Raw genomic sequence first — 10,778 nt, 5'->3', positions numbered from 1 at the left:
GTCGGATGCCTCAAACAGGCCTCAAACTTTCAGGTTGACTGGAACCCCTCATATCCAACCCAAATATGGGACAGATATGGGGGCTCTCGGGAACGCCCACCACGTCGGTCTGACGGTATGGTCCCACGTAGAATCGCCCGGGAACACGGAGGTCCGGCGGACGCCTCCTCCGTTGTCGTAGGGTGAACGCCTTGTGGTGCCGCACAAACAGGCCATGTAATCCCTAGCCCGACTATTTAAGCCGATCACCGGCACCAATATCCTACCCCTCCACATTTTCCTCCCCATGTCCGCTACAGTCGTCAATAAGCCATGCCCCCACGACGCCGCCATTTCACATTGGAGCATCGACTTTGGTTCCTTGAGAAGGTCCCGATCCGGAGGGCCGCGCGACTACCTTTGGATCTGTAGGAGTTTTTGAAGGGGAAGAGAAGGAGGAGGAGGAGGAGGAGGAGCCATCGGAGGATGTGAGGGGGTAGGAGGAGGCGTCAATGCTGGATGTGTGGGACGTTAGGGATGTTATTCTGTGGGCGAAGCAGCAAGCCATTCTGAACTCCATCCTCTCGCAGTCGCCTGCGGAGGCCAGCTATTGTCATTGGTAGGAGATGGAGGCGGCATGGTGTATGACGCATGCTGTGGTGAATGCAAGGTAGATGCTCGTCAACAAGGATGAGCTAGAGGACATCTTCGAGGACGAAGACTGGGATAGTAAGTAGTACGTAGGATTTTCTTCTAGATGCTTTGTATGGATCTAGGGGATTAAATATGAGAGATTCGGATGTGAATGAGCAGATTTAAGAACTGATCGGTCAGTATTCACGGACATGCCCGAATGCGTACGCGGCAATTTGAGGGTCTGGATTTGTAAACCGTGGTTATACATGCTCTTATTGAAAAAGTATACTCGACATGATTGTTAATAGAACGCTTCCAGCAGAAGAAAAAGGCGATCTCGCTAGTGCCCGTCGCTAGGGGCTTTCTCCGCCGCCGCCCTTCAGCGACTCCCCTCCACTGATGACTCGATCATCGGTGGTGAGGGGGGTTGCGAGATCCACGCGTGTGGATAGTTTTAGGCTAAAATAGCTTAGTTTTCGGTTGTTCATTGTCTTGCTTCGGCGATGTCGATGACGGCGCTGAATAAATTTGCCTCAGATCCTACTCTGATGAGGCGATCGGTCCTACGATTGTGGATGGATTTAGAATCCAGTGTGTTCGTGGTGGACCTGTGTTCTTGGGCTCTACGGTTGCGACGTTGTTTGCTTCAATGTCAACGTGGAGCCTGGGAGGTAGTCTAGGAACGGGTGCAGATTATGGTCTGCATCAGGGGCTTTTGGAAGATGGTGGATCATGTGCTAGGTTCGTGGTACGTGGATGATAGGTATGGTTTCCTCCTCTGACGTCTTAGTCATTTGGGAGTGTCAGATCTGAAGTTCGATGGCGTGTCCGGAGTGTTGCCCCGGTCTGATTCGTTCAAAGGTAATGATTTCGCATTTGGCGAGGCACCTTGAAGGTCCGTAAAACTACGTATGAGCAATGGAGCCGCGTTGAGCTCGAGTATGGAGGTGATCCGTCATTTCTTTCTTTGATGGTTGTCGTGACAGTGTGAGTGGAAGGTGACGGATGTTGGTTTCAAGCTTAGAGATTTTTTCAGTATTGTTTGTTTCTTTGTGCAAAGACTAGTGTTCTAATATTTTTTTCAATTTTATCATGTTGATATGTAGGTGACTTGTATTAGATCCTTATTATGATATAAATGAGATACATATTTTACCATGAAAAAAAACAAGTATACTCGACCGATTCGCGTCCGAGGGAAGCTCTTTGGTCCGACAGATATCCAGCAAGCCCCAACGTGATCCCATCCCTCTCACAATCCACTGACCACGGTACACCGTGACCGCTACGACGGCTCCTCCTCTCGTTCCCTTCAAAAAAAAAAATCACTTCGAAAAGTTCCACTTAATACTCTTGTCTCGACGTCGCCGCCACCACGGTTGTTGCTGGGGATGGCTGAGGCGAAGGGCGCGGCTGCCCCGCTGCTGGCGCGGGAGGACGGGAGAGGGCGTGGAGGCGGGGGAGGAGCAACCTGGGCGCAGACGCTGGGCAACGTGGTGGTGTCCATTGTGGGCACGGGGGTGCTCGGCCTGCCCTACGCCTTCCGAGCCGCCGGCTGGGTCGCCGGATCCCTCGGCGTTGCCGCCGCAGGATTCGCCATGCTCTACTGCATGCTCCTCCTCGTCAGTACCGTACACTACCTACCTCTTATCAGCACTACCGGATGCCATCCAAATACTTGTACGGCCACACCTACGGTGCATTCAGCTTATGCAGATTGGGACTTGCTGTCCATGGTCCATGCAAAATTGGATGGCGTCCGTATTTACATTTCGATTGAAGATTAATCATAGCCGTACTACTTCACATTGGATGGAGTACCATGTTGTGATCACTCATAGGCTAGAAGTACTATTATTAGCGACAGGGTTAGTATTTGGTCACTGGAGTTTTTTTTTGTTTTTTGTTTTGTTTTTGCGTCTTGGTGTTCAGGGGTACTACTGATTTTTCAGCTGGGGGTGTCCTGTGCTCACTGCCCAACTTTAAAGTAAAGAGGCTTGCCACTTTCAGTATTTTCGTTTTCATTTCCCATCAAAAAAATATGGTCCCATATTGTCTCCAGTATAACAGGAACGCTATCCAGGGTCAGTCAGGATTTTGCACAAATAAAACTGTAAGAAATAAAATAAATGAATCATGCAATCCGAAGCACTCCAGGAATAGTGTCAGAATGGAAGCCTTATTCATGGTCATGACCAGCCTTATGGCATTAAGACGCTAGCCCGTTCTTGGTAGTATTTTCTCCTGACACATTCAAGTTAAATTTAATGGTCGTACTTTATGAACTGTGTTACTGTTCGTTACTTCTTCAGCATGTTGAATTTATTGAACAGGACTTTGCCTGATAATTCGTGTTCATACTTCACATTAATCAGCACACTGATGGTATAATAAAAATGAATTGTGTATGTACCGTGCCGCATCTATGATTTTTACAATGTTACGAACTTCTGTTTTGATAGCAACAGCTTTTTAACTGCTTAGTTTACTTGTTTCGATTTCTATTCTGAAGGTGGACTGTAGAGATAAATTGCAAGAGGAAGAAACTGATGAACCCAAGAATTATACATATGGAGATTTGGGTGAGAAGTGCTTTGGCACTATTGGTCGATGCTTGACGGAAATTCTCATTCTTGTCTCACAAGCAGGTGGTTCTGTAGCTTACCTAGTATTCATTGGCGAAAATCTCCATTCCGTGTTTAGCCAGTTGATGTCACCAGCTGGATTCATCTTTGCCGTCTTCTTGCCTGTGCAAATCGCGTTGTCCTTCATTCTTTCACTATCTTCTCTTTCACCATTCAGTATATTTGCTGATGTGTGCAATGTACTAGCGGTGGCAATCGTTATCAGAAAGGATCTTCAACTAATTGATCATCCTTTTGCAAATAGAAGTGCTTTTAATGGAGTTTTGGCGATACCTTATGCTTTCGGAGTAGCAGTCTTCTGCTTTGAAGGATTCAGCATGATATTGGCACTAGAATCATCAATGGCGGAACGTAGAAAGTTCCGTTGGGTACTTTCTCAAGCAGTTGTGGGCATCATAGTTTTGTATGTATGTTTTGGGGTATGTGGGTACTTGGCCTATGGTGAGGCTACCAGGGACATCATAACACTTAATCTTCCCAATAGTTGGTCATCTGCTGCTGTTAAGGTTAGTGCAGTTTACATAATCTATATCGTGTAGTTGTTTGTTCAAACATGCTATTGCTTTTACTCAAATATTTGATTTGTAACCGCAGTACTTCATACTTGGTGGTATAAGGTCATAAAGTATGATTCAAGTGTGAATCTCTTATATTGTGAGATTTGAAAAATTGTAAAATTCATTGCTGCATGATACCTAACTTTCTGGAGTAGTGATCTTTGTATCCTGACAGTTCAAAAAATCTACTGGCAGGTTGGCCTATGCATTGCACTAGCATTCACATTCCCAGTTATGATGCACCCGATCCATGAGATTGTGGAGGCGAGGTTCAGATCAAGTGGATGCTTCCAGAAGCTTTCCCACGGTGTTCCTGGCGCCGAATGGCTAGGCCTGCACTCGAGCCGCATCATCATGGTTACTATTTTAACTGTGATGGCATCCTTCATACCTGCATTTGGGTCCTTCGTCTCCTTTGTTGGATGCACAGTCTGTGCGCTGCTCTCCTTTGTGCTACCTACCTTCTTCCACCTCAACATTGTAGGATCGTCAATGAGCATATGGAGAAGAGTGCTGGACTACGGCTTCCTTCTCTTTGGCCTGGGTTTTGCTGGTTATGGAATATTCACTGCTCTCCCGTCACACTGACTGATGAATTAATGACAAAATGTCCAAGATCTGCAAATTAGGGTTTATTGCTTTGGAAGACGTGTCTGGAGAGAAATTCGGCTGCCCTGGGATAACATGCATCAAATTGAGAAGACTTTCATACTCAGCTGATTATCCCCTGCCTTGGTTTGATTTGTTAGGCGGTGGTGTGCTTTATATGTATCTTTACCCTTCGTATCATTTTTTTTAAATGTGTGTTCATAGGAGGCAACATGGTGTTTATTGTGAGTTGGTTGTGATCCTTATCTGTTTGTTGTCAGGATGTGTTCTCTGAGTCTGATAGTTCACACAGATGATAAGGAAGCACATGGGAGAATGGACGTTTGGCTTCTGAGCACCATGGAGGCCTTTAATTTGAAATTCAAATTTCATGAAAATTCATAATTTTACACTTAGAAAAAATAAAGAGATATGTGAGGTCGTAACACACATGTGTGAAAATTTTCAGGGCAAAATATGTTAAAATGAGAGCTATGCAAAAAGACAAATCTGAAGGTTTTTAACACATGATACTATTCATCCTTTAAGGTCATGAATTTGTCTTTTTTGTACAGGTCGCATTTTAACGTTTTTCATCATGAAATATTACACAAACTAACATCCGTGTTTACTTGCATAATTTTTTTCAGATTTTTTTAAATCAAAAAGTATGAATTTAGAATTATTTTCCAAAAAAGGCCTTCATGGTACTCGAGCCAAAAGCAATTTCCGAGCACATGGGCCCATCAATATTATTGTCCATTTGAAGCTATAGAGCAAAGAAAATACTCACCAAATCTAACGTGACTTTTTCTCAACAAATTTAAGCACCGGCCTTGCTTCGGTACACCCCCCTTACTACATCTCCAGCGGCACCCCCACGACACCCTCTCAAGCGCTTTTTTAATCGTCGACGCTAAAAAAATCGCCCAGTCGTGCCCTAAGACGTCGTTTTGCGTTGGATTTGGCCAAAAGTAGCCCTGGTGATCCCAGGCTAAACCCAGCCCCTCGGAGGGCGCTTGGGGGCTACGGCCCCTATTTTTTCATGCACAAACCCCATTGTCAACCTCTCTCCTCTCTCTCTCCTTCCATTTTTCTGCTAGGCCCACATGTGTATGCAAAAAAGGAATCTTTCCCCCCCTCTTTCTCTCTCCCCGCATGTGACCGGTCGGGGTGGGGGACGGCTCAAAAAATCTTCACGCCCAGCCCGAAAATTCCGCCGGTGCAACCCGAGGAGGCCTAAAAAATGCCTCAGGGGGGCACAACGGCTGGAGATGCTCTTAATGTATAAGGGCATTATGGTCATACGGTGCTTAGTGTATGCCCACGCCGTATACGCGCGTCACCCGCATCACTAACAATCGAGCTGGTGACCAAGTCGCTGGCCAAGCCGATATGCCCCTACGGCCCCATCACCGGCGACGCATGAATAAAAAGACACGGCTCTCCCACAACGTAACAAACCACCATGTCGATCATGCGGCCCGATCCAGCGTCGCCCCGGCCCATCTCCGCCGCTGCCCGCCAGGGTTTGCAGCCCACGGTTGCCACTCGATCGTACGTTTTGGGAAACCCGACTTATAAGTCGTGATCACCAAATGTACGTGCTCAGTGATCCCAGAGATCAATGCTCACTGAACACATAAAAACTGAATAACAACATTCTTACATCCATACATACCGTCTCATATAAATAATGACCATTGCGGTCAAGTCTTACATAGATAGGACCTTGAAGGCAACCACATCCAACTTGACCAGTAGCGGAAATATTGGTCGAAAGCGTGAACCCATGCCATTAGCCTTAACCTACAAGTTTTCTGACTGGGAAGCGTCCTAGCTCGCAGGAACGTCACCAGATACTCTTTACCATCTTTTGTTCTCTCTTACCTGGTCAATGAAATAACCAGTGGCAAGCCAATGAGTACTTCGAATGTACTCGCAATCAACCCATGATGCGGATAATGTAATTGAAAGCGATATGAAGTTTAACGCAGCCTTCGCGGAAAGCGGGTTTTTATTAATGCAGAAACATGGTCAAGTGTTTATATGGTCATGCATCACTAGGTAAGTGGTAACCATAGGAACAGGTTACAGATATCAACATAAATATTCCGAGGGTTGAACACCTCATGTTCACCCTCTAGCCAAGTCACCGGACTTGACAATTATCGTCTTTCTCAACCACACACACACTCACACTTGGTTTATGCGAAAAACACTAGACGTAGTTTGAGCAGCACCACCCAAGTGTCCTTGACCGTGGACGCGACTATTCGAATAGTTTTTCACTCTACAGAGGTTGCGTTGTACCCACAAGATCCGGGGAACTTCCGTGTCATCCACGACTCGCGGTATATAACATACCCGAGGTAAGTACCCAATCAATGCCTTTTCCCTGACGACACTAGACAAAGAGTCCACTCGATTGGTACCTAGCCCACTTGATGTACGTCTTACGAGCACCAACTCTAGACCGTATCATCCATGCAGGGACCAACGGTGTGCCCGGAACACGTAAAAACGGCATAGTCGCCCTACCTGGCACGACCCTGTCACGAGCGTGACCATATCACTCCCGCCACTAGTAATGCGGGCTCCTTGCTAGCAAGACCAGAGTAATAAACACATCCTCGTCCCATAAAGGGGTATCGTGATCACACATGTAAGGTTGGGACGGTCGACAAATCTTAAATCTAATCCCATTTTCGAAACCACTCACACAAAACCTTTCCGGTACACCACTTCCTTCTCAAGTGGTTATCCAGATCAACACCATCGCCCTCGGGTATTAGTGGCACCCGACCGGGTTTTCGAAAAGCCTTTGATATCACCTTTGTGTTACCATCACCATGCATATGCTCATCCTATGCATACCACTACTATCTACTTGTCAATTTCTTATCAGCGTGACCCTCATAGATGGTAAGGTCATGCTCAAATGGAAGTGCTCGAGGAGCCATCGATAACACCTACCGAGGGTTTACTGATTAATCATGACCATATGCATCGGGATAAAATAATCAACATGGCACGCATAAAAATATTTTCTCACACATTGTCAAAGGGTTGCTTGCCTTGCTCACATTAGTCTTCGGGGTCTTCGAGGTCTTCCGGTTCAACTCCGGTACTTTGTCTACTCCGTCAACTATTGTCGGAAACAATCATAGTAAGTCATACAACAAGCAGGAACAAAAGTGATCTATAAATAGGTGTTTTATTTTTATGGGACATCTCTGGTCATAAGAAAAATACCAAAAGCTTGTTGTAGTAGATTTGGATTACCAGAGATTAAGAATGGAGGAAGTGGAGGCATCACTAGCCCCACAAGAAGTATACAGAGAATATTTTATTGAAGATGAGTGGATGCACTCATTTAATAGGGCATGATTTTCGAAATATTTAGAAAGTGGTTTCAATGGATTTGGAGTTGGTATGAATATCCTATGGATTTTCTATCATTGAATAAATAGCAAAAAGGGGCTATTTATTTGATGCAACAGAAATATGACAGATAAAAATGTTGACTAATGCTGCAAAAATAGTGCATGATATTAGAAGTCTCTGGAAATTGGAATCACTCCATATGGAGTTGATTTGAACCCTCTAGGAGTTTTGCAAGGTGGTGTCTAAAGTATTCAAATTGGTATTTGAATATTAACCCCACAGAAAAGTCATTTGGAAAAATGTGCAATGCACATATCTGGATAGTAAAGGATTTTTGGAACCCGTAGGAATTTGAATCATCCATTTTGGAGTCCGTATGAATTTATTGTGCATTTTAGAAGTCTGTAATCAAATATAAAACAAAGAAAGCTTATACCAGCGAGGGCCTTTTAGTGCGCATTGGGCGCTAGACACGCCACGGGCCAGCCCACCCACACACACGCGCGTGCGAGGGGCCATGTCATAGGCGCACTTATTGGGGTGCACTTTCCTGGCGGGGAAGCGGCCGGGGAGAGCCCGCCTTCACTTAATGGGGCGGGACCACCCGTCGGTGGCTCGACCACCGGCCGACACGCGGGGCCGGCCTGGTCTCTCCTTTCTCTCTCCTCCCATTTCTTCCTTCTCCAGCCAGGAGACAACGATGACGTCAGCCGTCGCGGTTCCCTACCGCTTAGCGGTGTCGGCCGGCGAGCTGGTGGGCCGAGTGGATGCCCTATCATGTGCCACACCTACAGCCGAACTAGGAGGGCTCGGAGCTAACGGGCCACTGGTAGGAGCAGACGGCAGGGCGGGCGATGTTGGGAAGCGTGGCTTAGCCGCGGGATGGCCTTTGGCGTGTCGAGGAGGATGGGAGCGTCAAGGGGGTTCTTCTAGAGGGGAGAGCCGAGGCTAGGGGAAGCTGGCTACCTTGAATGCAAGGAAGGCCGAGGAGGCGCGATGGCGGTCGTAGGAGGGGAATGGGGGTGCAGGAGCTCCACTGCTCGATCTAGGAGGTCCATGGGAGAGAGGGAAATAGATGGGAGGCAGCAGAGGCTCGAGGGAGAGAGTAAAGCAAGGGGGGAGACGAGGGGATCTCGGGCTCACCTTAGATGCTATGGGCACGGGGGAAACACGGGTGCGAGAGGTGTTTGGAGGCGATCTGGTGTCGGTGAAGGGGTCAAAGATGGAAAGGGAGATGCCCTGGCACTCTGAGACATGCTGCCACAGCCGGAAACGAGCTGCGGCAAGAGGACAAGGTGCAGAGCACCGTTATTGCATGCTGCGAGCATGGTCACCATGGCCACCCATGTCTACAGTGCCCTGCTCGCCAATCAAAGTTGTGTGGCACCCAACACATGCATGCAGGAGGCTGATGGTTGAGTTTGTCCCCCATATGGTGTTGGTGTGAATTGGTTTCTACCCCGATTAAGTTTGCAGCAGTAAACTTGGGGCTAGCAAAAATGGTTTTCTGCGGGGTAATCTTGGGATGGAACCATGTCTAGTAGTATTAGGTATAGAAGGACTACAAGACTGCAAAGTTTCAGACCATCGAGAGGTGTGTAGCTAGCAGTTGCAGTTCAAGGTCAAATTTCTGCCAAAAACAAGTTTCGGAAGGGCTGCTCATTTTTTCCACATGAGCATGCCATATTTTGGTTTGGAATGATGCATTAGCATGCTAGAGGCTCTCTGGAAAGAGGTGGGGGCATTGTCTTGATCAGAAATATAGCAAGAGGGTAAAATAGTGTTGCCAAGGTAAAAAGGAGAGGTGAGGAGATGGAGCTACCATACAATAATTTACCAGAGGCCCCGACAAAGTTACTAGAGGTAAAAGGGGACTAGAGAGAGCTGTGGTAAAAATTTTAGCTTAAGGAGATCAATGGAAGGGGCCAAAGTAGCAATCTTGGTAATTGAGCAGAAGGTGTTTGATGGATGTTAGGGCTACTATATGGATTCCAATTTCTATGAAACTTAACAGGATCAAATGATAGGTTAAAATGAGCTTGTGCACCAAATTGAGGACTTGAAAAACCCAAGAAATGGGCGGAAATGGCTTTCTGCATATAAACCATGTAAATCAATTCCCACTAATCCACAACTTGGTGTGGTGGCTTTATTTGAGCATTAGAGCATGCCCAAGAAGTTTGGGATCAATTGGAGAAACTTTTTAATGTAAAGTTTCCCAAAGCTAAAAATTAATAGATAAGGTTTTGAGGGGTTTGGGACAAGTTCTTCTATTCTCCCTGTCGCACCACTTGGTGTGGATGCATTATTTAACTATCGAATATGTCCACCAAATGTGAGCACAATTGGAGACACTTGGCAATGTAGAATTGCTCAAATTGGATTTGGAAAGATAGAGTTTTGAAATATTTAGCCTAACGAAATCAACTTGGATTGAGATGAAACTTGGCAAAATCATCACATATATCATGTGTGACATGCTAGAATTTTACTGGGATTTATTGAGAATATTTCTTATAGAAATATTAAAAAATATTGAAATAGGCAGAAAGTGTTTTCAAGGGTTTTGCCTAATATTTTGAACATGGCCATGTGTCGAAACTCTTATATATGGAATATATATGTCCATTGAGTTTCCCTAAATTTTATCAAATATTTTGAAAGTAGTAAAAATAACTTTCCTTCATAAGGGACCATTTCCGGCCTCAGAGAATGGTATTTAAATAAAATAGAAAAACAACTTTTAAAATAATAATCTTGTGGTTTTGAGAAGACATTTTGATAATGGGATTTAAGTAAAATATTTGGTGCAAAACAACTTCCCAAATATGAGGACTTGTAGTACAAATCATAACTCACGGGTTTTTGAAAGCTTAAATTAAATAAATATTTTTTGGTCAAAATAATATGTGGTAAAAATAGTTTCTGGTCCTATGCACATGGCATGATCTTCAGGCAAGGGTTTGAGTCAAGGAGGTGAGTCTAA

General features: G+C 45.5%; 1 protein-coding gene across 1 annotated transcript; it reads left to right on the top strand.

Moving 5' to 3' along the window:
* The first annotated feature begins 1,899 nt into the window (after positions 1 to 1,899).
* Positions 1,900 to 4,671, top strand: LOC123426498 (amino acid transporter ANT1-like). Its single transcript, XM_045110338.1, has 3 exons — positions 1,900 to 2,237; positions 3,128 to 3,766; positions 4,013 to 4,671. The coding sequence occupies exons 1-3, from the start codon at positions 2,007 to 2,009 to the stop codon at positions 4,403 to 4,405; spliced, it is 1,263 nt and encodes a 420-aa protein (XP_044966273.1). The 5' UTR covers positions 1,900 to 2,006; the 3' UTR covers positions 4,406 to 4,671.
* The last annotated feature ends 6,107 nt before the right edge of the window (positions 4,672 to 10,778 follow it).

The sequence above is a fragment of the Hordeum vulgare genome, chromosome 2H (genome assembly GCF_904849725.1).
Source record: "Hordeum vulgare subsp. vulgare chromosome 2H, MorexV3_pseudomolecules_assembly, whole genome shotgun sequence".
Taxonomy (NCBI): Eukaryota; Viridiplantae; Streptophyta; class Magnoliopsida; order Poales; family Poaceae; genus Hordeum; species Hordeum vulgare.
Note: the sequence above shows the minus strand (reverse complement) of the source record. Positions and strands in the feature narration are given on the sequence as shown.